Source organism: Eptesicus fuscus, chromosome 5, assembly GCF_027574615.1.
Source record: "Eptesicus fuscus isolate TK198812 chromosome 5, DD_ASM_mEF_20220401, whole genome shotgun sequence".
NCBI classification, from domain to species: Eukaryota; Metazoa; Chordata; class Mammalia; order Chiroptera; family Vespertilionidae; genus Eptesicus; species Eptesicus fuscus.
In genome coordinates this window covers 90,804,983-90,831,987 of record NC_072477.1, presented here as the reverse complement: position 1 = coordinate 90,831,987, position 27,005 = coordinate 90,804,983, and the positions used below count along the sequence as shown (strand labels likewise).

The 27,005-nt window shown below is 39.3% G+C and overlaps 1 protein-coding gene across 1 annotated transcript in view; it reads right to left on the bottom strand.

The window, feature by feature from the left end:
- Positions 1-937: 937 nt before the first annotated feature.
- The window catches only part of MIPOL1 (mirror-image polydactyly 1), a 344,977-nt gene continuing 318,909 nt past the window's right edge, over positions 938-27,005 (bottom strand). Inside the window, exon 13 of the mRNA XM_054716560.1 lies at positions 938-1,691. Coding sequence (XP_054572535.1) covers positions 1,625-1,691 — 67 coding nt within the window. The 3' untranslated portion in view covers positions 938-1,624. The remainder of the gene's footprint in view (positions 1,692-27,005) is intronic.

Sequence of the window (27,005 nt, the reverse complement as noted above, 5' to 3'; positions counted from 1 at the left end):
TGCATGACCCAATTATTTAAAATTTCTCTATTTCCATAGTCGCTGGCCTATGAGAGGCTGTAATTCTCTTTAGAACTATAGAGTAGATCCAGGTAGCTTAATTTCAGCCCCTGTTGTTCTTTATTTTCTAACTCTCATAGTAAAAGCAGACAATGTGAGAAAATTCTAAATTTAAATTCAATGGCATGAGTCTAACTCTCAGTTAATTTAATGGATAAAATAAGGAAGAAACTGATGTTAGCATTATGGTCCGTTCATTACTCTGTGATAAAGTACCTTACATTTTCCCGCAGAGTGAAAAAAAGAATTCAAACAGATAATCTCCAATGGTGTATGAAGGAATGGTGCATAAATTACTCTGTACTTGTCTTGAAAATAGGCAATGACAGATAATTTACCTCAATCTTAAAGATGAATTAAAGAAGTGTATGAATTTAGAAAAATTTTCACTTGCCTAAAAAATTTCATGAATTTATTCTCTACTTGTCTTTTTCACCCAATTCTAGACATAGTCATTTTCTATTGGCCTCTCATCTATTCAATCTAAAAAAGAACACGTTTTTCCTACAGCCATATCTACAAATCTTAGTTTTATTAATAATTTCATATGGTTAGAAGTGACTATGCTGTAACTATTTTAAGTTATCTCTTAAATGAAAAACAGTATGTAACCTGAACCAAATTGTAGGTTTTCTCTTTTCTAAGACCATATGTTTTTACATCATAATTTTATTGTAAGTTACATATCGAATTCTCTTCCTCCACAACAAAAATTCAAATGGTAATCTAAGATCATCAAAAAGCATGTGCAACATGTTGGATGGACTCTGCATGCGGCACAGACAGATTTTCAAGCCAAAGTGTCCCAGTCTATTAGATAAACTTGGCAATTTCTACAGCTTAAATAAAGTTTAGATAATTACTCATCAAAGCATTGAAAATATTGAATTTACAAGTACACAGTAACAATATCCTCTTTTCATTGTAGTCTATATTGTTTTTATTGAAACAAAAATCATGATAATTTTAATGTTCCAAACTCTTATTAAAAGGAATTATACATTTAATTCTTAGTATCCATACTTAATATTCTTGAATACTAACAAAGATTACATGCATGCATTGAAGGAAGACTATTAACTCTTATGTCTGAGCTTCTCTCATCAGGTAAGAAATAAACTCTATATTGAAAAATGCGTGTATTTGAAGTTTTGACCTAACACAGTGGATTAAGGTTCAGACAATATTTACTTTGCTGCATTTTGATTCAGAAAGGGCCATATGTGAAGATATAATCCTGACCAACTTCACAATGTTTCTATAATGGTCTCCCAGTAAAAAGGGTTATGTTAAATATAGTGAGGCAGAAAATAGTTACAAAATAAACTACAACTTGATAGCTATCCATTGGTAAAAGTCCGTAGTTAATACATTTGGATAAATAACTCAAGTCAGCAACAAAGTGGTTAAACATTCGTGATTTGATTTTATCTCAGCTTGGAATGTGGTTGGAGTGTCCCACTTCTAACAACTGTTTGCTAAGTTAAGGCTTTAGTGTTGACACAGCGTTGGATGAATCAGCCTGGTCACCAGATGTGACTGCTTCCCAGGCTGCGGCTTTCAGTCAGATCACCGTCCTCACGGGCCCTGCTCCAACCTTCTTCCTCAGGACGTCCACCAGCCTCTCCAACCTGTCAGGAGCAAAGGGGCGGGAAGGGAAAAATGAACGCAGAAAGTGCAGTTATTGACAGGAATGTTTTGGCCGAAAAAGCACAGGTCTGCCTGTGACCAAGCAATCCTGGTAGTCATGTTAAGAAATAAAGCATTACTGTAAGCAAGAGACACTGGTGCCAAGTGCCAAGTATTTGAGGTTAAAAAAAAAAAACCAGCAACAACACAAACTTTAACCAGACCTTCAGATTATGTGAGCATTCGATGCTACATGAAAAATATAAGGTACTCATTTCAATACATTTACCTATTTGTGTTAAGGTTGTGAATCAATGATTGCTATGTAACGACAGCACGACATATTAAACGGAGAGCAGTTTCAAACTGATTTACCTTATTTCAGTATAGAAATGTTAGCAATCTTACACCTGTTACTTAGCTAAATAAGTGACACATGGGTATACTGTACGATTCTTATGCATTACATTTCTTTTTCATAGAGTTAGCTAATACAGCCAGGAATTAGGGGGCTAGTGGGAAAAACTTCATGTCTCAGTGGCATGAAAATAATTTAAATATATACAAATGATTTGATGGTGATAAAAACAGACTTTCTGCACTACATTTGAAAACTTTCTATTCCTGAGAAGTATAAATAGGCTAGAAATGACTAAATATGCTTTTCAGTCCAAGGTAGGTGATTTTCAGTTGATTAAAACCTTGCCCATTATACGGAAAATAGAGGGTAAAGTTCAGAAGCCCATTCTGTGGTGTTTTTAGGCTACTCTGGGGGAGAGAGAGCACATTCCTGTGGGTCAGTGAGAGTTTTGCTTGACAAAAGATGATGGAATCAGACCATTAATTGCTTTTTTTCTTTTATTTTCTTTATTGAAAGTATAAAACATTAACTAAAAACTTGCTTGTTGTTATATACAGAGAAGTCTTCATTAAAAGTGAGAATCATGCCCATACGTATATACACTATCTTCTTTTCTCAGAGACTGCTGAGCAACATAGTCTAATCTGCTCCAGCTTGCCTCATTTATATGGGAGCAGCATGCCTCATTTATATGGACCCATGCATGAGGGTTCTTTGCAAATAAACCCAGTACAGAGCTAGACACTAAAGGAATGAGGGCATTCTTAGTGTCGTACACACTGGTTCAGAGACTTGTCAGCTGCATCCAACACTGAAAACTAGCTCAAGGTTTTGGATGATTCTGCATATATCGAGTCCTGTTAGAAAACACAAATATGAAATGAAAGAATTTGATGCATCAAAAATCTCTGCTATGAGAAATGTAGTAATGATCTTAGAGTGAAAATGCAAATCTGTCCTACATTTGTTACTACAAATTTCTCAAATATAAGCTATACGTAAGTTTTATACATTCACAGCCTATTGGTGCAAATACTTGAACTAGAAGATTCACTGGACAACTCACTCTATTCACAGACCAGTTTGTATAAGTTGGACTACTGACCAAAACTAGTGCTATCCTACATACTCTGAATATTATGGGTCAGAGAATTACATAAATCCTTTAATTCAGACAAAGTTTCACTAACTTGAATTGTGGAGGAGGGGGAAATGTCAGTATGGAATTTGAAGTGCATTGTTAAGAGATGACAGAACTTGAATTAACTGTTGACAAATAGCTGCCAGTAGGAATCTTGAGAAGACGTTAAGAGCATATCTCCGCATATATTGTAAAAAGTCAGGAAATCATTACTTCCAAGTTGGTTAAATGTGTACCTCCTCCACAAAATCATCTGCAATATTAAAAAACTTCCTTGTAATATAAAAGTAAGCTCTATTCTGCATAGTTATTATTATCACTACAAATTCTGAATCGGCGGAATCACAAATTACTGAGATGAACCCGTGTGTGGTTCTTCTGGCTTCTCCTTTACCGACAGGCTCCTCTTACTTCTGTTTCCTTTTCACACATTAGGACTTTTCCCATTTCGAACTAGTACAAATTGCTAAGGGAAGAGGTTAGGAGGAAATACTTAAATATCATGTTTTGCAATGTCTTTACTATGTTTCAACAATTACTAGATCAACCACATTCTCAGTTTATCCAGGTTGAATGATTTATGAAAATTTGATCCCAGAAATGAGAAAAATGTCAATTACTTACTTTTGTAAAAGCTTACTGACTTCGGAAACACAATGAAGAACCTATTCCTTCCTGTAAGGAATGGGATAGACCTGCCAAACGTGGGCTGTGCCAACAGGAAGATAGGTGTGCATGTCTGTTGAAGCGCCTTGCAGGATTTGCCTGCAGGCTATTCTTTACTGTCCAAATCAATAATATCTTTTTAAAAATTATGTCGGTTACTAGAAGAGGCTCCAACTACTTTACATTTTACTCAACACTAGTTTCCCCAGGGCTTCTTGAAATAGGAAAAAGGTTAGAGCTAAGATTAGGATTTCCTTATTTTAAATATGAAGACACTGAAGCACAGACAAGTAAACCCTTATGCAAGGTTGTGGGTAAGACAATGACAAATCTGGGCCTGGTTTTCTTGCTCTTAGTCCAGAGCTATTTCCACCAGGGTTTGGGTTGCTGGAGAACTATACATTTCAGATTATAGGTAAGTGAATTATTTGTCATAATAGCTTCACTAAAATTTCCCCTCAAATTCTTACTTAAGTCAAATTGGGAACACGTTTGTTGGTGTCTTTCATCTATTATTTTAGTAACGCATTATAGAAAAGTAAGCTGATGATATTATACATAAATAGGATTTAGTAGTTACAATCTATTTTTGCCATAATATAATCTACACTAATAAAAGAGAAACATGCAAATTGACCGTACATCCACTACGCCCACAAGCCACGCCCACCAGCCAATCAGGAGTGAGTATGCAAATTAACCGAATCAAGATGGCTGCGGCCATGGAGTGAGCAGGAGGCTTGGGTTTCCCTGGCAATGGAGGAAGCCAAGCTTCCTGCCCACTCTGGCTGGCCCTGGCCTCCATTCAAGGCTACAAAGATTCAATTATAGAAGATAAATAAATCCCAGATACCAGAGCCTCTGCTTGGGTCACCGGGGGGGAGGTGGTGGTTGGCCTGCAAACCACCATAGGCCCCTCGCCCAGGCCACTCCATGCCCCAAGGGAACCCCCACCCTGATCTGGGACACCCTTCATGGCAAACCAGCTGGCCCGCTGCCGTGCACCAGGCCTCTATTCTATCTAATAAAAGAGTAATATGCAAATTGACTATCATTCCAACACACAAATGGCTGCCCCCATGTGGTCAAAGATGGCCACCACAAGATGGCCAGCAGGGGAGGGCCGTTGGGAGGGACCAGGCCTGCAAGAGAGGGCAGTTGGGGGTGACCGGGCCTGCAGGGAAGGACAGTTGCGGGGGACTAGGCTTGCAGGGGAGGGAAGTTAGGGGTGACCAGGCCTTCAGGGGAGGGCAGTTAGGGGAAATCAGGCTGGCAGGGGAGCAGTTAGGCATCAATCAGGCTGGCAGGGGAGTGGTTAGGGTGTGACCAGGCTGGCAGGCAGAAGCAGTTAGGGGCAATCAGGAAGGCAGGCAGGTGAGCAGTTGGGAGCGGGCCTAAATGGGCAGTCGGACATCCCTTGAGGGTTTTCAGATTGGAGAGGGTGCAGGCTGGGCTGAGGGACACCCCACCCATGCATGAATTTTGTGCACCGGGCTTCTAGTTTCTATATAAATTTAAAAAATATAGTTAGCTATATTCTAGATAGAAAACTTATTTTTGCAGTGAACATCCATATATATAAAAGGCTAATATGCAAAGTGTCCCCTCAGGAGACCGGGAGTTTGATCACTTGCTATGATGTGTGCTGACCACCAGGGGGTGGCACAGAACAAAGGAAGGCCCTGGCCAGCAGCCAGCAGCTGGGGAAGGGAGACCCTGGCTGGCAGCTGGAAGGAAGGCCCTGGCTGGCAGCCGGAAGGCCCCCATTGGCCCTGATCGCTGGTCTGGCCTATGGACCCTACCTGTGCACGAATTTCATGCACCAGGTCTCTAGTTATTTTTATATTTTCTATGTATCTGTGTAATATGTATGTAATACAACAAAATACATAGTTTTATTTTTATTTTACTTTATTAAATTGCATTTAATGGGGTGATATTGGTTCACAAAACTGTAAAGGTTTCAAGTGTACAACTCAATAAAACATCATCTGTACACTGTGTCATGTACCCATTGCCCCAAGCAAAGTGACTTTATGTCACCATTGCTCACATCCACCTACCTCCACCCCCCTTTCCCTCTGGCTCTCACCACACTGTTGCCTGTGTCTATGGAAATACATGGCTTTCCATCAAGTCGATGAACCGTAAGTTATTTACAATTTTCCTAATTGATTTACTTCTAATTTTTACTTTTACAGAATATTGTGATATATTAAAAAAGGCAAGTAATACTTAATGGGTACTGTGTACCAGGGACTATGAGAAGTAATTTATGCACATATTTAATTTTTATTATAACTCCATGACAAAACCAAAAGTAATTAGATCAGTGCTACACTGCTAGTGAATTCCAGATGCAAGCTAGGTTAATTATCATCTCTCATCTCTCCTTTGCTATACCTCTTTCAAAAGTACTGTGACTTTGAACGTTCATTTTTAAATTGTTGTGGGCTTGAATTACTCTTATTGACTTGATAATTTTGTTGCAAAGTTACTGAAAGGAGTAAAAACAACAAATTCCTCATTTTGAGAGTAATTTTGTACTTGTCAATGTGAGAGTAGCATTCTTACTGGCTAGACAATTTTCTCCAGAAAAACCATTCCTATTCTTTAGGCAATGAGGTTACCCCATCAAACATAGTTGCCTTAAAATTATTATTTTTTTTTTCAAAGAGAAAGAACCAGGGAAATTCAAGAGAGATGGATAACCATCATCTTCCAGCAGAGGAGACAGAAAAGCCTTGAAAAGTGCTGCCCTTCGAGTTTTCCATTAGTTTATAAGGCCTAGCCCTCCTTCAACCATGGCGGCAGGGTGAGGAGACTTGAAATGTTTTTTTTTTTTCTTTAGCTATGGAGGCTGTTCTTTCTCTGATCTTTTTATTTTATTAATTTTTCTTTATACTTTTCATGAATTCCTTAAGAGATGTTATTTGCTTCCTTTATTCCACTTAAATACTAGGACTTCCAAATACAGATCTCCATCTCAACTCTTTTCTGAGTTTTGGATTCACATATGCAACTGCCCTCAAGTCACCTCCTCTTGCTTCTGATCTAAAACAAAACTTTCCTTACCTCCTCTGTGTGTTTCAGTATTTCTTATCTTGATTAATATTGCCATTTATTAATTCACTCAACCTCTAAGCTGAAAAAATCTAGAGGAAGGAACGTGATACATTACACACATATACACACACACACACACACACACACACGTATATATATTTTCTTACTTCAGTTCAAACCTGTGAAAACTTTGTACTAAAACCACTAATGTAGACAGTAGGAGGCAATGAAAGGGTTTTAATTCATCTAGTGCCATTATTTTTATTTTAGAACGATAACACTGGGATGGAGGCAGTTAGCCTATAAGTAGGAAGTCCAGACAGTTTTCATTAAAATTATTCTAGTAAGCACAACAATGTGACTGTACTTAAGACCACGAAACTGTACACTTAAAAATAGTTAAAATGGCTAATTTTATGTTATGAAGATTTGAATCAGAGCTGCAGCCATGCAGATGGAAAACAGGGGATGAATTTGAAAGACATCTAGAATATGGAATCAAAAGGACCTTGTGACTTTTGAGAATAGGTCAAGTGCGATGAGGTGGTCAAGAAGGATGGCTCTCAGGTGTCTGGCTTTGGTGAAGAGACAGATACTAGTAGCCTTCTGCTGACCAACACAGTGGAGAGGAAGAGCAGAACATTTTGTTGGGGAGTATGTGTGTGTGGAGGATGAATTCGGCTTGGCACGTTCAAATTTGACATGTTGGTGGAACAATAAGTAGGGACGCTAAGTAGGCAATGTACTAGTATATAAGAGTGTATGTTAAAGAAAGAATTCTAGGTTTGTGACACAGATTTCAGTTCAACCAATAAGCACTTGTTCTGTAATTACTATGTACCAGTTATTGTTCTAGCACCGATTGTTCAAAAAACAGGACATGGGCCCTGCTTGTAAGAGAAACAAGGAGGGAACGTAGATCTTTATATGGATAACTTCAATAAGTTACTGGTAAATGCCATCATAACAGGATAAGCACAAGTATTAAATGGAAAGGGGCAGAAAGAGTCGGGAAAGGAGTCTGTAGATGCTTCCTGATAATGCGTGAGTTAAGTATTGAAGGATAAGAAGGAAAGAGTCACATTGAGAAGGGTGGTATGGAGAGGGGTAAGGCAGGCATTCCAGGAAGAAACAATAATGTGTGTGAAGGCACAGAGGAAGGAAAGCATGATGTGTCAAGTCCTGCCAGCTGTACGGTTTCTCAGGATCATGAAGTAGAGGAGGCGGGGAATAGCTGAAATGAGGCTGGTGGGCCAGGACTAGGTTTTGCTCTAATTTGCAACTGAAGCCATTGATGTGGATGGAAATGCTTAAAGAGAGAAATAAAGAAGTGAGATGGGAAGAGGACAGAACCAAAGTGAAAACAAATATTTAAAGTAAAGAGGTTGACATGAGAATTTGAGAAAACAGGAAAGTAAAAGAGTAGGTGCTGTAACAGAATCTAGAGAAGAGAATTTCAAGAAGGGCGTGATCAACAGGGTTAAATACTTAAACCAGATCAAAGTGAAAAGTGCATTTGATTAGGGAATGACAACCTTTTCAGGGCAGTTTTAATAGCAGGATGGAAGTAGGAGGAAGCCTGAATGGAATGTGAAGAAGTGAAGACTAACTAAAGGCTGTTTTATAAGAGCTTGGTTAGAAAGTAAAGAAGATTGCAGTTGTAGGGGGGTGTTAGGCTGAGGAAGTTTTTAAAGAAATGGATGGCACAGGAATATGTTTATGGGTTATGGGAGGGAAGACTATAGGAAGACACTAAAGTACAAGGGATGAACATGATACCTTTTTTAAAATTTAAATTCTTTATTGTTTAAAGTATTACATAAGTCTGCCTTTTCACCCATTGACCTCTGCCCGATGGCCCCCACACCCCAGCATATGCCCTCCCCCCCATCCTCCCCCCGTCGTGTCCATTGGTTATGCTCATATGCATGCATACAAGTTCTTTGGTTGATCTCTTACCCCTTCACTCCCCTCACCCCCTGCCTTCTCTCATAGGGTGGATAGTCTGTTCAATGCTTCTATGACTCTGGTTCTATTTTTGTTCATCAGTTTATGTTGTTCATTAAATTCCACAAATGAGTGAGATCATGTGATATTTACCTTTCTCTGACTGGCTTATTTCACTTAGCATAATGCTCTCCAGGTCCATCCATGCTGTTGCAAATGGTAAGAATTCCTTCTTCTTCTTCTTCTTCTTCTTTTTTTTTTTTTTTTACAGCAGTGTGTAGTATTCCCTTGTGTAGATGTACCACAATTTTCTAATCCACTCATCTGCTGGTGGGCACTTAGGCTGTTTTCAAATCTTAGCTATTGTAAATTGTGCTGCTATGAACATAGGGGTGCATATATCCTTTCTGACTGGTCTTTCTGTTTTTGGGATATAGTCCTAGAAATGGGATTACTGGGTTAAATGGAAGTCCCATTTTTAATTTTTTGAGGAAACTCCATACTGTTCTCCACAGTGGCTGCACCAGTCTGCATTGCCACCAGCAGTGCAAGAGGGTTCCTTTTGCACTTAGAAGAAGCCATAGGCAGCAAAATAGTCAGCACTTGTCCTTTGTTGATGGTAGCCATTCTGACATGTGTGAGATGGTACCTCATTGTCATTTTGATTTGCATCTTTTGGATGATTAGGGAGATGGGGGGCTGCCGCAGTCCAGCAGGAGCTGTGTGCACAGTCAGGGGTTAGCTATGGTGCCTGGTAGATGAGCGGCTGCTGCAGTCTGGCAGTAGCCACACACTGACAGTCAGGGGCTGGCTGGGGTGTCTGGGAGATGCCGCCAGCAGGAGCCACACGTGCAGATAGTCAGGGGCTGGCCCGGGTGCCAGGGAGGCACGTCCGGTAGGATCCATGCGCGTTGACCTTCAGGGGTGGCTTGGGATGTGTGGGACCTATGCCGTAGGAGGCAGGGGAACGCCCTCCGGGACTCACAGGAGCCTGAGGCCGGGGTGGCTTGAGTCTCAGTGTCCACGGGTCTGCAGCTGTGGTAGTAGGTCTTTGTCCAGAGTGGCTGCAGGGGCCTGGTTTTTGTTTGAGGCCAGTCTGGGTGGTGGTGAGGCTGGGCTCCTAGTCACAGCTGCTCTGCCCTTCAAGATAGCATGGTTTCTCTGCCAGCGCCGCCACAGGGGAGTGCTTGCAGTGGTAGTGGGGGGTCCCCATCTATGAGAGCCTGGTCCACCAGCCCCAGAAAGTCTTGCAGGATCTAACTCTCTCTCTCTCTCTCTCTCTCTCTCTCTCTCTCTCTCTCTCTCTCGCTCTCTCTCTCTCTCTCTCTCATACACACACACACACACACACCACACATCCACACTCCCCTTCCGCTCCCTCACACTCTCACACTCTCTTCCTCTCTGCCGTCCTGCCAGCTGCCATCTTGAAGATGATACATTTTAAAGTAGGTTCTCAGAAGATAGGATTGTAAGCATGACTTAAAGTATAATCATGGGAAATAGGACTGGGCAACTTTTGTGCATGGGGGGCGGGGTTTCCCTCAGCTCAGCCTGTACCCTCTCCAATCTGGGACCCCTTGAGGGATGTCCGACTACCCATTTAGGCCCGATCCAGGTTGGACATCCCAACGGGCAGTTGGACATCCCTTTCACAATCCAGGACTGCTGGCTCCCAACTGCTTGCCTGCCTGCCTTCCTGATTGCCCCTAACCACTTTTTCCTGACAGCCTGATCACCCCCTAACCACTCCCCTGCCAGCCTGATTGATGCCTAACTGCCCTCCCTTGCAGGCCTGGTCACCCCTAACTGCCCTCCCCTGAGGGCCTGGTCCCCCCAACTGCTCTCCCCTGCAGGCCTGGTCCCCCCCAACTGCCCTCCCCTGCAGGCCTGGGTCCCCCCCAACTGCCCTTCCCTGCTGGCCATCTTGTGGCGGCCATCTTGTGTCCACATGGGGGCAGCCATTTTGTGTGTTGGAGTGATGGTCAATTTGCATATTACTCTTTTATTAGATAGGATAGGGCAAGTGGACTGAGAAAGACAGGATATAAGAAGACTGTGTCCTAGGGAGAGAGTGATTAAACTTAGAATCCAGCTTGGGTGGAGAAGAAAGCAAGTCTATAAGGGGCTGGTAGTTTAGGAAAAATGGAGGGAGCAAGGGACTAGATGTTGTCTTGATTTGTGCTGAAGCTAAACAGCAATAGTAGTGGGAATAAAGCTGTGTCTATTGTCAAAGAAGCAACTGTGATCTTAGGATTTCAGATGCAGAAAGGTTCTGAGTGATGTAAATGTCCACTGTAGCTGAAGTGGAGAAGAGGTAAAAGTCATTAGCACTCAGGAGGCAAAAAGTAGGACAGACTGACAATGATACTGACTTTACTTAGCATGAATGTAGAAGTTGGGGAAGAGAGGGGGAGACACTAAATCAGGTGCCTGAAACTCACATTAAAGGAATGGCACTGATTAGTGGATACCACTGAAGTGGAGAGACAGAGGGTGATAAAGCTGGATGTTCTAATCGGATCATGTGTGGCATGAAAACAAGAGTTTCTAGTCTGTGATGATAATTAGCAAATATGATTTGTTTGTAGAGCACTGCTTGCTGATGTCATGACTTATATGGTTCACCACCCATAGCACTTACTCTATTTTTAAATTAAAATTTAATGATTGTTCTGTTTCAACATTCAAGATATATTCACTAAAGTTCATGACTCATTCTTTATCAAAACCAAATAACAAATTCCAAAATATTACCAATTTAACAGTACTATGATGGTACTGTGGATTTTACCTTACCCAAAGAGACATTTTTAAAAATTGAAAGACTTCACTACTAAACAGATAAGAACTTACAAATAGATCTCATTTTTATAAAACTTTAAGCCTAAACATTTTTTTTTGTATTCTTGTCAGGAAGTTAATAATGAATTGTGGCTGATTTGGATATGGGAATCACTTATTTACCTAGAATTTATATAATAATAATAATAATAGTTAAATATGATTTCAACTGTAATTATACTAGAGAAAATGAGGAAAGAAATTATAATCAGAGATATAGAAAGCCAAAGTCATTATCACAAGATCAATTCACTGAAGGAAAAAGATAATATAGGACAATTATTTACTATATAAATTCCTATAAAAATTTAGAAAAGAATGCCACAAAAATAAATAGGGACTATAAATGAACATTACTTTTAAGATTTTTATTAGAAAACAGGTTATAAGTGCAAATGGCTAGGGACATTTTTATTTATTTTTAAATCAATTATTTATTTTGGGGGTTATCTAAAAAAGAGATTTTAAACATTAAATTTATTGGGGTTACATTGGTTAATGAACTTACATAGGTTTCAAGTGTACAATTCTAGAACACATCTGTACATAGTCACTGGATGTTCACCACCAAAGGCTAGTCTCCTTCTGCCACCATTTCTACCAGCCCTAACCCCTTTCCCTCTGGTAATCACCATACTGTTGTCCGAGTCTGAGTTTTGCTGTGTGTGTGTGTGTGGGTGTGGGTGTGTGTGTGTGTGTGTGTTAATTCCTTCACCGATTTCACTCAGCCTCCCAGTACCTCTCCCCTCTAACAGCTATCAAGTCTTTTAAATTGTAGCCTAGTTAATGTCACAGATGAATTTACATGGATATGCTATATCAATTAGAATCAAACATTCAATCTCCCTGTTAATCCTTATATCAGGATCTTTGAGATTAAGTAGAAATCAAAGGATGTATTTCAAAAGGCTCTTTTACTATCTGATCCACTTCATTCAGGTCTCTCCAATATTTTATGGTTGCCATGAGATTTGAGAATTTCCATCAGTACTGAATGTTGGTAAACTTACAGACTATGTAAGCTGAAGCAAAGTGTATGTTCAGATATGAAAACTTTCAAACCAACACTGTAAATTAGGTTTATATAGTTCCCACAACCTCTACCATCCCAAACACAAGGTGATACTCAGGCAATAAAGCTTACAAAATTATTATGATTCTTGAAATGATTTTGGGCCATTCTTCCCTATACTTCATATAAAATGGTCCCATAACATTTGCTTTGTTTTGGACAGTCATAGGGCAGAACTGTGAAAGTGGAAAAGTTTCTTTATTTCCTATTGAGCTATGCCTAAAATAATTTGATAATTATAATTATTAAAATGGAATTCCAACAGCAATAAAGAAATCTAGAGGGACAGAGAGAAACCAAAACCCAAACCCAAACCCAAACCAAAAAACAAAACCAAACTGCTGAGCAGAAATTTATCCAAAGCTACTTTCTGACTTCTTAGCAAGAACCTAGTCTCCTCATTTTCTCCTCCCATTGACTCTAAATACTAGCCTTTAAAAATGTTAATTTAAAAAATAATATTATGTGATTGAAAAAAAGGCTACCAAGCATATCTATGTGCATTTTATTATAATATAAAGCTTTAACCCAAACATGTGAATCTCATGGAGGAATTTCAGCATCACAATAGATATATTTTGGGAATTGCATTATCTCTTATGTAATATCAAGGATGTGATTATCATCTTTGTCTACATATAAGATTGTTTTTCTTTGTTGTCAACTGGTCTTTGTGACTAGTTCTACATTTATTAATAAAAGAAGAAAGGAAAAACAGCAAAAATTGAGTACATTCAGTAAAAAATATTTAGTTTTAAAGCATCATTACTAACATTTACTAATTATTTTGTTAATTTCTACTATAATTTTCACATTAATAAACCTAATTCAATCCTTTCCCCAAAATATTTTGCTTTATAAAAAGATATTTTGAGTTGTTAAAATAAATGATACAAAGAAATAATAGGGACAGATTAATTTAGTCACTATATCAAGCACTATTATTCTTTCAGAAATATGTCTTGAGTACTTATTCTGTAACTGCCACCTTCTGAACAGTTGTGTCCTACAATGTTTTTAGGTGTGTCTACTGTAGATATATGTCACACAAAGTCTTTTTACAAATACGAGATCCTCTGTAAATAAAGATGGACTGTAAAAAAAAAAACACCTCTCAGCTATAGCAAGTTATAATATAGTGAGCTCTAGGTTATACCTTTGAAAAATAGTTCTACAGTTTTAAATATTGTGAAGAAGAGGGTGTGCTACACAGGGAGATAATGGGAAAGTGGGCGTATGCTGTACTCAGGCATCACAACTCCTGGGTCATTTTATTTACCATGCTTTGCTTAGCTTTACTTTTAGATTTATATTAACACCACGCAATTGTTTCCCACCTTGAAATTAAGCAAAAAACGGATTTATCTTTGAGATAAAATAAAACAAAGAAAAAGTTAGTACATGCCTATTTAAATGTGCTTAGATTGAAGTATGATGTTCCTGAGAGAGAAGATGTGACCATGGGGACAGTGTCAGAGGGAGAGAGAGAGAAAGAAAGAGAGAAAGAGAGAGAGAGGGAGAGGGAGAGAGAGAGAGAGAGAGAGAGAGAGAGAGAGAGAGAGAGAGAGGAAGAATGCTGTGTTTGGCTGGCTTTGAAGATAAGCAGCCCCACAAGGCAAGCATGCAGGTGGCCTCGAAAAATAGATTACAGAGAACCTCCAAGATGAATGCAGCCTGCAAACTCCCTGATCTTAGCCCAGTGAAAATGATTTTGGCTTGAAACCAAGATGGCAGCGTAGGTAAACGCCTGTACTCGCCACCTCCCACAACTACATCAAAATTACAACTAAAATACAGAACAACCATCATTCAGAACTGTGTGAAAGCGAGCTGAATGGAAGTCCGACAACTAGAGAAATAAAGAAGAAAGCACACGGAGACTGGTAGGAGGGGTGGAGGGGTGGATTAGGCTGGTCCGACACACACATGTGCTGTTTTTTTTTTTAATCAGGGGGGAGATCATCTCTGTGGAGGCCACCCATGAGGAGCAAGGGGTCCCAGCCCCACAGTAGACCCCCAGCCCAGGGTTCCAGACGAGGAAGAGAAGTCCCCACAATTACGGGCTGTAAAAGCCAGCAGGAATTGTGGCTGAGTCACAGGGAGGCTGCTAGAGACCCAGTTATTCCATTTAAAGGGCTGGCACATGAACTTACTCAGATTCCCAGCACCGGGTTGCTCTGGGGGACCCAAACACATATGGGGAGGAACTGGATTGTCTGGCATCAGGGCAGGAACTCAGGGGCAGCTTTCTCCCAGATCAGGGTGCTCGCAGGAGTCATTGTACCTGTGCTGGGATCTCACCTGTCGCAGGGCTCACTGGTAGCCGTATTTGAGTCTCTATCAGCCTGGAGCACACTGTTAGCTCTGCCCTAGGGATTCCCTGAGACCCCACCCCATCCAATTTGCAGCCACACCCAAGCTGTTTGCAGCAGCTTTTTCATACTAATGGTCTGTCCTGGCTCAGGCTTCAGACTTTGCTAAAATCTCTAAAACAAGCTGCAGATAGTGTCAGCATGCCCCAAACCAATCAATAAAAGGCCTAAAACCTGCCGCTAGCCACCAGCCTGCTTTACTTCATAGCTGGGCCTTGCCTGGGCATCTTCAACCCAATACAAATAGCAAGTAGCAGCCATCTGCAGAGCCTTCTGTAGCTCCTGCCATGTGGCCCCAGGCAGTGGCTGACTTTGCACCTCCCTGGAGGCCCTAGAGCCAGTGTACCTGGTGGACAGCTTCAGACCATAGCAGATTACAACTCTACACATCCACAAGTGACACACTTAAGAGTTAGACTCAGTGAACACCAAAGCCCCACTGAAGCAAGTCCTGCTCCATAGGGGTGTTTCCTGCACAGCAACTCTCCCACTGTAGTTGCAGCTGGTCCCCACAGCCAACTGGCCTGGAGGTCAACTCCTCCCAGTGATGCCAACAGCAATCAAGGCTCAATTACAAGACTGTGTACACAGCCGACACAGGGCACACCTAGAGTGCCCAGCTCAGGTGACTGAGGAGACTGAGCCACTGGACCCTATAGGACACCTGCTATGCAAGGCCACTTTACCAATTCCAGGTAACATAGCAGCTCTACCTAACACATAGAAACAAACACAGGGAAGCAGCCAAAATGCAGAGACAAAAAAAAAAAAGTCACAAATGAAAGAAATAGAAGCAAGCAAACTACTGAATACAGAGTTCAAAATCCATGGTTATAAGGTTACTCAAGGATCTTCAAAGATTTTCAAGGAACTTAGTGACAAAGTAAAAGACATGAAAAAGGACCAGTCAGAAATTAAGCATACTAACTGAAATAAAGAATACTTTAAAGGGATTCAATAGTAGAGTAAAGGATTCCAAGAATCAAATCAACGATTTGGAATATGAGGATGCAAAAAGCACCCAATCAGAAGAGCGAAAAGAAAAGAAAAATCCAAAAATATGAAGATAGTATAAGGAGCTTCTGGGACAACTTCAAGCATACCAACATTTGTATAATGGGGATGCCAAAGGGAGAAGAGAGAGAGCAAGATATTGAAAATCTATTTGAAGAAATAATGACAGAAAACATCCCCTACCTGGTGAAAGAAATAGACTTACAAGTCCAGGAAGCAAAGAGAGTCCCAATCAAGAGGAACTCAAAGAGGCCCATAACAAGACACATTATAATTAAAGTGCCAAGGGTTAAAGACAAAGAAAGAATCTTAAAAGCAGCTAAAGAAAAGCAGTTAGTTATCTACAAAGGTGCACCCATATGACTGTCAGCTGATTTGTCAACAGAAACTTTGCAGGCTAGAAGGGAGTGGAAAGAAATATTTAAAGTGATGAATAGTAAGGACCTACAACCAAGATTACTTTACCTGGCAAAGCTCTCATTTAGAATTGAAAGGCCGATAAAGAGCTTCACAAACAAGAAAAAGCTAAAGGAGTTCATCACCCCCAAACCAGTATTACATGAAATGTTGAAGGGTATTCTTTTTTTTTTTTAAAATGTAACTTTTAAAAATATATATTTTATTGATTTCAGAGAGGAAGGGAGAGGAAAAGAGAGATAGAAACATCAATGATGAGAAAGAACCATTGACCGGCTGCCTTCTGTGCGCCCCCTACTGGGGGCAAGCTCACAACCCAGGCATGTGCCCTTGACCTGAATTGAATCTGGGACCTTTCCGTCCACAGGCTGATGCTCTATCCACTGAGCCAAACCAGCTAGGGCAAAAGGTATTCTTTAAGAAGAGGAGGAAGAAGAAGAGATAAAAAATATGAACATTAAAATGTCAATACATATCAATAATTGAATCTAAAAATAAAAATGAACAAGAAATCTAATGGACAAAGTAAACTGGTAAATGAAATAGAATCAGTGTCATGGAAGCATGGAACAGACTGACCAATCTCAGAGAGAAGCGGGTAGAGGGGAGCAGGAAGAGATCAACCAAAGATCTTGCCTATGGACACAGACAGTAGGGTGATGAAGGCCTGGGGTGGGGCGGGAACTGGGTGGAGGAGGACAATAGGGGGGAAAAGGGTAACATCTGTAATACTCTCAACAATAAAAACTAAAAAAGAAAAAGGAAATGATTTTGGATCTCTGATCTCCAGAACTGTTAAGATAATAAATTTATGTTGTTTTAAGCACCTCCCACAAAGAAATATGACATTCCTTATTCAATGTCACTAATACCTAAGATAGACAAGGCACTATATTTTAAACAGACTAACATTTGTTCTCTTCTATGTAACCTTGAAAAATTAGGCTCACCAATAAATCCTAATGTCAATCAGTATCAATTTACATGACTAATAAACATAAGAATTAGACATAGAACAAAAAATATGTAAACTTGGCATTTTATACTTTAGTTTTATTCCATTTAAAAATTAGAACATGGAAAAGGATTAAAACTGTATTTCCTTCTGCATATATCTCTAAGTTTTAGATTTTAAAATAATAACTTTGATATATAATTTATCCAGGGATTAATTAAGACTTGGTTAGTGAATCAGATGTCTAGATAGTCTGACTATTCCATAGTCTGCAATGGATAATACTTTTAGGAAAGTGCTTACCTAAGATAATGGAGTTATTTTGTTTATGCCCCTCACTTAACACCAGAAAGTGATTGAGATAATAGGATGAATTCAGGTCAAGAGACAATTTATTGGGTTCTTTCACTTTGTCTATCAGAGGATATTTAAATCATGTAAGATTCTCAAGAAAACTCAACACCAGTAACAAGCCCATGAGGCTCAATTATATTGGACATGCGTATTTTGTTCATCACTGTATTCTTGGTTAGTAGCAGAACAGGCTCTGGGAAACCAATGGTATATTGTTTATTTATGTATGAATAAATATCACACATACACGCATTGGGAACTAGGAATAATTTCATTTATAGTTTCAATTCTAAAGTAATGGAATGAAATTTTGGTGATGAATCCTAAAAGTAGGTTTCAAAAATAAAGAGCGTGGCCAGTGTGTCTCAGTGATTGAGCACTGAACTATGAACCAGAGGTCACAGTTCAATTCCAGGTCAGGGCACATGCCTGGGTTTCAGGCTCGATCCCCACTGGGTGTGCAGGAGGCAGCCGACCAATGATTCTCTCTCATCATTGATGTCTCTATCTCTGTCTTCCTCTCCCTTCCTCTCTGAAATCAATTGTTGCTGCTTTTGTAAATGTACCACAGTTTTTTTTATCCACTCATCTACTATTGGTCATTTGGGCTGTTTCCAGATCTTAGCTATTGTAGGTAACACTGCAGTGAGCATAGGGGTGCAAATAGTCTTTTAAATGGGTGTTTTGGGTTTCTTTGGATATATTCCTAGAAGTGGGATGGCTGGGTCAAAAGTTCCATTTTTATTTTTTTCTATGAGGAAACTCCATACTGTTTACCACAGCGGTTGCACCAGTCTACATTCTCACCAGCAGTGTACTAGGGTTCTCTTTTCTCCATATCCTTGCCAGCACTGGTTGTTTGTTGATTTATTGATGGTAGCCATTCTGACAGGTGTGAGGTGATATGTCATTGTGGTTTTAAGTTGCATCTCTCTGATGGTTAGTGACATCGATCATTTTTTCATATGTTTATTGGCCATCTGTATGTCCTCTTTGGAGAAGCGTTATTCAGGTCCTTTGCTCATTTTTTTTTAACTGGGTTGTTTGTCTTCCTGGGGTTTAGTTCTATAAGTTCTTTATATATTTTGGAAATCAATCCCTTATCAGATGTATCATTGGCAAATATATTCTCCCATACAGTGAGTTCCCTTTTCATTTTGTTGATGGTTTCTTTTGTTTTGCATTTTATACATAAGAAATTATGGGTGCATAGAAAGACAAGCATTTCTGACTGAATTTCATTTCTTTCTCATTTCTCATTTTTATATGCCACTTGTAAATGCAATTTCCATTTTTTTAATATCCATTCACTTCACAGTTAATACTTTTCAAGCACTATAGAAGACTTGAAATTAAATCACATACTTCTTTCTTTTATGTGTTAAAGTGTTAGTATTAAGGCTTAATGGGCTTTAGTCTCAGTATCTAGATTAGGTTATTCATTGGTGTTAAGTTAGTGACATAGGAACACATTAACTCTTTTGAGCTGACAGGACACTATTTACTAAATTGCCTTAGAGGACTGGGTTACAGTGATCTTAAATGTGAATTATACCTCTGTTCAAATTTATTTACAGTAGGTAATTTATTTACTGAGATGTTTTTTTCATGTGATTTCCTTTAGACTTACAGTATTTAAACTATTAACAATACAGATTTTCATATTCTAGAAACTACTTAAATTTGGCATCAAAGATAATAAATAAGACCTCATTTATTTATAATAATTATTAGAAGCCCAATGCATGAAGATTCATGAAAGAATGGGCCTTCCTTCCCCTGGCTGCCGGCACTGCCTTTCAGCTCTGGCCCAGAGCCGCCTTTCTGCCTTCCCACACTACCCAGAGGCCCAGAGCAGCTGGGGTGGTGTGGAACACCTGTGTTGTCGCCATGGCAATGACACAAGGGTCCCGCCCTGCCCCTGGTCGCCGGCGCCTGCATATGCAAATTAACCAGCCATCTTTGTTGGGTTAATTTGCATACTCACTCCTGATAGGCTGGTGGACGTCGTGAAGGTACGGTCAATTAGCATGTTACTCTTTTATTAGGTAGACTAGAGGCCTGGTGCACGAAATTCGTGCACTTGGGGTGGGGGTGTCCCTCAGCCTGGCCTGTGCCCTCTCACAGTCTGGGAGCCCTCGGGGGATGTCCGACTGCTGCGGAGGCAGGGGAGGCTCCCGCCACTGCCGCTGCTCTCACCAGCTGTGAGCCCAGCTTCTGGCTCAGCGGTGCTCCCCCTGCCTTGAGCGTCTGCCCCCTGGTGGTCAGTACGCATTACAGCAACCAGTCATTCAGCTGTTTGGTCGATTTGCATATTAGCCTTTTATTATATAGGATGATTTACAAAGTACTAAATGGCATTTTATAAGGCTAATGAAAACTACTTTTTTTTTACTTTATTTTCTCCCTGATTAAAAAAATCATAGATCTAAATATGAAGACTAATATTATAAAGCTTCTAGAAGAAACTACAGAGAAATATTTTTATGACTTTTGGGTAGGCAAAGATTTCTTTGACAAGACACAAAAAGTCTAGAAGACAAAATTGAATATTAGACTTCATCAAAATTGAAAACCTCTGCTCATCAAAAGACATCAAGAATGTAAAAAAGATGTAGACTTGGAGAAAATAGTTGTAGTATACATATCTTACAAAGGTCTTATATCCAGAATGAATATATATATATATATATATATATATATATATATATATATATATATATATGTGTTGTGTGTGTAGATATATATACACACACACACACACACACACACACACACATATATATATGTGTGTGTGTATATATATATATATACACACACACCAATACTAAAATGACAAACAATTCCATTGAAAAACAGCAACAGACTTGCACTTCACAAAAGAAGATAACTGAAAGTCTATACAACATATGAAAGAGCCCTCAAAATCATTATTCATCAGGGAAATTCAAATTAAAATCACAGTGAGATACTATGACAGACCTAAAGGAATAAAATTAGAAAGACTGACAATAATATGTGATGACAAGGATGTGGAGGAGCTGGGACTCTCATACAATACTAATGGGAATATAAATGGTGCCACCACTACAAAAAGCTGTTTGGCACTTTCTTCTTCTTTTTTTTTTTCTTCTCATGTCGTCAGTGCCTAATCTCAGATTTTATTTTATTTTTATTTTTAAATAAATCTTTATTGTTCAATTATTACAATTGTTCCTCTTTCTTCCCCCCATAGCTCCCCTCCACCTGGTTCCCACCCCACCCTCTGCTCTTACCTCCCCCCACACTGTCCTCATCCATAGGTGTACGATTTTTGTCCAGTCTCTTCCCGCACCCCCCGACACCCCTTTCCCCTGAGAATTGTCAGTCCACTCCCTTTCTATGCCCCTGATTCTATTATATTCACCAGTTTATTCTGTTCATCACATTTTTTATTCATTTGATTTTTAGATTCACTTGTTGATAGCTATGTATTTGTTGTTCATAATTTTTATCTTTACCTTTTTTCTTCTTCTTCCTCTTCTTAAAGAATACCTTTCAGCATTTCATATAATACTGGTTTGGCAGTGATGAACTCCTTGAGCTTTTTCTTATCTGTAAAGCTCTTTATCTGCCCTTCAATTCTGAACGATAGCTTTGCTGGGTAGAGTAATCTTGGTTGTAGGTTCTTGCTATTCATCACTTTGAATATTTCTTGCCACTCCCATCTGGCCTGCATATTTTCTGTTGAGAAATCAGCTGACAATCGTATGGGTCCTCCCTTGTAGGTAACTAACTGTTTTTCTCTTGCTGCTTTTAAGATTCTCTCTTTGTCTTTTGCTTTTGGCATTTTAATTATGATGTATCTTGTTGTGGTCCTCTTTGGATTCCTTTTGTTTGGGGTTCTGTGCTCTTCCTGGACTTGTAAGTCTATTTCTTTCACCAGGTGAGGGAAGTTTTCTGTCATTATTTCTTCAAGTAGGTTTTCAGTATCTTGCTCTCGCTCTCTTCTTCTGGCACCTCCATAATTCAGATGTTGGTATGCTTGAAGTTGTCCCAGAGGCTCCTTACACTATCTTCATATTTTTGGATTCTTTTTTCTTTTTGGATTCTTTTTGCTTTTCCAGTTGAGTGTTTTTTGCTTCTTTGTATTTCAAATCTTTGACTTGATTCTTGCAATCCTCTAGTCTGCTGTTGGATCTCTGTATATTATTCTTTATTTCAGTCAGTGTATGCTTAATTTCTGATTGGTCCTTTTTCATATCCTAGAGGGTCTCACTAAATTTATCGGCTTTTTCTAGAAAATTCTTGAAAAACCTTATAACCATGGTTTTGAACTCTATATCCAGTCATTTGCTTTCCTCCATTCCTTTCATTTGTGACCTGTTTCTTTGTCTCCACATTTTGGCTGCTTCCCTGAGTTGATAGAGTGGCTTTGTGTGCTAGGTGTCCTATAGGGCTCAGTGGCTCAGCCTCCCCAGTTTCCTGAGGTGGACACTCTTGGAGCACCCCTTAGTGGGCTGTGTGCACAGTCTTGTTGTAGTTAAGCCTTGATTGTTATTGGTATCACTGGGAGGAATTGACCTCCAGGCCAATTGGCTGAGGATCAGCTGTGTCTACGCTGGTAGAACTTCTGTGCTGGAGACACCCTTATGAGACAAGACTTGCTTCAGTGGGGCTTTGGTGTTCGCTGAGTCTGCCCCCTGAGTGTGTCCCTTATGGATCTGAGGAGTTGTAATCTGGATGGTCCTCCTTGACCCCTGGGTACACTGGCTCTTGGATCTCCAAGGAGATGCTAATTTAGCCTCTGCCTGAGGCCACCCAGCAGGAGGTATGGATAGATCTGCAGATTCCTCTTCTTTGTTTGGGTTTTGGAGTTGCCCAGATGAGGCCCAGCTATGAAGAAATGCAAGCTGCTGTGGGGCCTTGGGTTTTCTTTTGGATGTTCTGGGTGTTTCTGACTCAGCTGCAGTTTGTTAGGTAAGTTTAGAATTCAAAGGACCAGACCATTCATATGCAAAAGCCTCTGCACTCAGCTTGGATGGGGCGGAGTCTCAGGGCGGAGCAAACAGCATTGGCTTCCCATCAGCCCTGACCTAAGAGGCCCCTGGGTCTCTGTGTCCCACGGTAATCACTGCAAGCACCTCTGAGAGAAAGCTGCCCTCGAGTTTCATCCACTGCCAGACAGTCCAGTTTCTCCCTATATGAGTCTGGGTCCCCAGAGTCTCGCCCGGAACTGGAGTTCAGAGCAGTGGGAAGCTTTTGTCTCCCTCCTGATTGAGAAAGCCAGCCGTGTACTCAGTTGCCAGCCCTTTCTGCGTGCGCACCTCTGTACCTCTGCCTTTACTTCCGCAACCTCTCTGAGTCTCAGTGTGCTTTTCTCTTTCCTTCTAATTGTAGAATTTCCACTCAGCCAGCCTTCCTGTGGTTCTGGATGATGTCCGTTTTATCTTTTAGTTGTAGTTTTGAAATTGTTGTGCGAGGCAGCAGTTCAGGTGTTTATCTATGCCGCCATCTTGGTTTCTAATGAAAACTACTTTTAAATTTTAATTGGTCAGGCATTCCCATCTGGGTATGCAGAACAGAACCTCATACCTGCCTCTTGAAAACATTGATAAAATCCTAAAGGCTTTTCAAATCCTATATAATAAAAGGCTAATATGCAAATCAACCAAATGGCAAAACCACCAGTTGCTATGATGCGCACTGACCACAGGGGGAGCGCCGCTCAGCCAGAAGCCAGGTGGCCTCATGGCTGGCAAGCACACTTGCCTCCATGTGGCAGCACTAAGGACCTCTCAGCAGTCAGGCAGACATCCCCTGAGGGCTCCTGGACTGCGAGAGGGTGTAGGCCAGACTGAGGGACCCCCCCCCCCCAAGTGCACAGATATTGTGCACCGGGCCTCTACTGTTCTATAAAGCATAATACATAAGAGTTATAACTTATTATTTTTCCTTAGATTATTGTAGGTTTGGTCAATACAGTGGTGTTTATGTCTTCTGATATATGTTTTGCTACCTAAATTGGTAGAGATACTTCTTTTGAGTAAATAACCTAGATGATATTAATAACAATTGCTGTAAATCTTTGCTAATAGCCCATTCTTATCATATGTCTTTTTAAACAAAAAAGCTATAAAAATTCTTTCTCCATGCTGCTTTCACCTGCTTAAATCTGGACTTTTAGACATCCAACCACTAGTCTGGTTTAGATAGTTCTTCCCGGTGATATCATCCCAGGAACTGAGCCTCTGTTTGCCCAGTAGAGGAGTTATGAATGACAGTTCAAACCACAGCCTTGACATTGGCCTGTCTTTGAATGGCTTGAAATACAGCTCTGAAGAATAATCTTTATCATTCAGAATAACTTTGGCCATTCTAACTTCCAGCACTAAACTCTACAGAAAGAATTTAATTATGTGGGAAATAGGGTTATGTAATAAAAATTACTGTCATTCCAAAGACATTCTCATGGGTATTTTCATTATTCTCAGGGAAGAAGCCTTTCAAGCCCTTCCCTTCTTTTGCTCTTCAGTTTCTAGAAGCCAATTTTGATGAGTTTTATATCTGCCATCACACAGTACTGTTCTCAAACTCAAGTTAATATTTTTTCTCATAAGTTTATAAGTTAGGGTTACACAAAAAGAAAATGAAATTAGTTTTTAGCACTGAACTAAAGACATTCTACTAATGGCATTGTGTTGTGCCTACGTCTTAGGCAGAAAAATCTTAAATACTAACTACTTCTTTACTCCTCACATCTCTTTAGTCACAGATCATACTGTTTTTCTCTATAGTGTTTCTGATACGAATCCCTTCCTTCCAGCCGACATCAGCACACCAGCTGTCTATACTATATTATTGTGATGGCTTCTTAGCTAGTAGTTTGTCCTCTAACACGAGCCTGCTTCAGTTAATCTTCCACAATACTAAGTGAGACTGATGTTCCTAAAATGCTATTTCCATCAAGTAACCTTTGCTGCTTACAAAACGCTACGATGGCTTCTTATTCCCTGTCACATGAAATCTAAATGCCTGTGCATACTCTTGAAGGCATTCAGTAACTAAGCCTAGTCTAGATGACCTGATGTCATCACAGGAACCTTGGCTCCTGCCAGCTGACCTTTGTACTGTCCCCTCTCAGCACCTCTGCTTCATTTATGCTCTTCCTTTCTTCGTTACCCTCTCTTCTTCCCTCTCTGCTTATTCGTATCCCACCCACTCTACAGGGCCAAGTTCAATTTCCTTGAGGCTTCCTTTTCTCTGTGTTACCTGCACTGAACAATTAACAGGTTATTCAGTACCATTCTATTCTATAAAATGCCAATAAGGAGCTTTCTCTAAATATTTAGCTAAAACTATATACAATGAAGTAGTATTTGGGAATAACTGAATATCAATGCTTTAAACTTCTTGTGGGCAAGAGCCATACATATAGCATACCTTTTATTGATTCCACCAAATTTAACAGAGAGCTAAGTATATACTTTTTTATGAGTTGTCTTTATGTTTTATAATAATAGTAACAGAGATGAAAACATAATATTAATTTATTGCTTCCCCCCATACTGATCTTTATTTCTCACTAAAATTCCATATCTTTCTAAATTTTACTTCTATATAGTAAGTAGTAAGACTAACAAGAAACTTTTTGTATTAATGTTTACAGTGAAATAGCTAGAAGAGATCCTGCCAGGTGTAATGGAACAAGTTAAAAGAGGTAATCTTATTCATAGTTGTTACCTTTTTGCCAAAAAGCTCCCATAGGCAGTGTGCTTCTAAAGCTATGCACACACACCCACAGACTTAAGTCATTCATATTAACCTGTCAAAGTGCCGGTCCACTATTTTGATATACTTGTGAAAATAGAGCATGACTTGCTCTCCTCAAAGCAAGCTATTAACTCCTGTCTAAACTTTCTCAATCTGAACTCTACTATAGGGCAACTCTTTGATGGGACATACACTCTGCCTTTTCCAACTTTACATCATTCTGCTCTATTATGTGCCAGTGTCTTTGAAGAGTATAAAATAAGCCATATTAAAAAAGTATAGAAATTTTGAATAAAATTCTTAGTCCTTGAAACATAAGTACATCTGAATTAAATTCTAGCTATCACTATATATCTTTATATATACAGTGCTTATAATTTAGATTGTTCTTATCACATAAAGTATTTATTATAATGTGTTTTATAATTGAAAGGCAAGATGAAATGTTAATCCATATACTATAAAAATCTTAGCACTATATTTCTCTCTTTCCCATATACCTGAAGAGATTTAAAATCTGTAGTTTTTCAATTGCATCTTCATAAAGAACCCAATTGTTTTTCTAATTAACAGAAACCTTTTCTAACAATTCTAAATAGTTTTTAATTCAACAATTCCACTTCCAGAAATTTTTGTCCCCTGCAATATTACAGATATGGGCAAATATTTAGCTGTAATTATGTTCATTACAGCAGTATTTTAAAAACAACTAAGTAGTAACAATAATAAATTAGTTAAATTATGGTACACTATACAATAGATTTAAAGTAATTTATTTAGTAAAATAGTATGTATAATGACATGGAAAGCTACTCATAACATTAAGTGAATCAGGTTATACTATATGTGTTCTATAAAAAAGTTTTTGCAACAATGCCAAGTTGCTTAGCAATATTTACATTTTATTCTAAAATTAATGTATATTGCTTTAGTAATTTACAAAAATACATATTGTGGTTAAAAAGCATTTTTAAAATGTTTGGAGTATAAAAACGATATTATTTAATATTTATCTCAATAAAGATGAATATGTACTTAACCACTAAAGTGAATCACAGGGCACTTGAAAGAGAAAAATGCAATCTCTTTCTCTTCCCATCTCATTTGGTTTTGTTGAACCCTTCACAGATTTGGGGATTCTACTGGGCTGACAGAAAGCACGAGGCTTAAGAGTTACAGATGGCTTTAAAGTATTTATATTTGGTAAGCTTATTATACAGGTTTTACAATTTTAGTTAATGGCTATAATTTTACTAGAAAAAATAAATTAAGGGGACATATGGTACACAAAGATGAAAGAACTATTTATTTCATTGTTTTTTAACATCATGAATAAAGGCTGTACAATTTTGCTA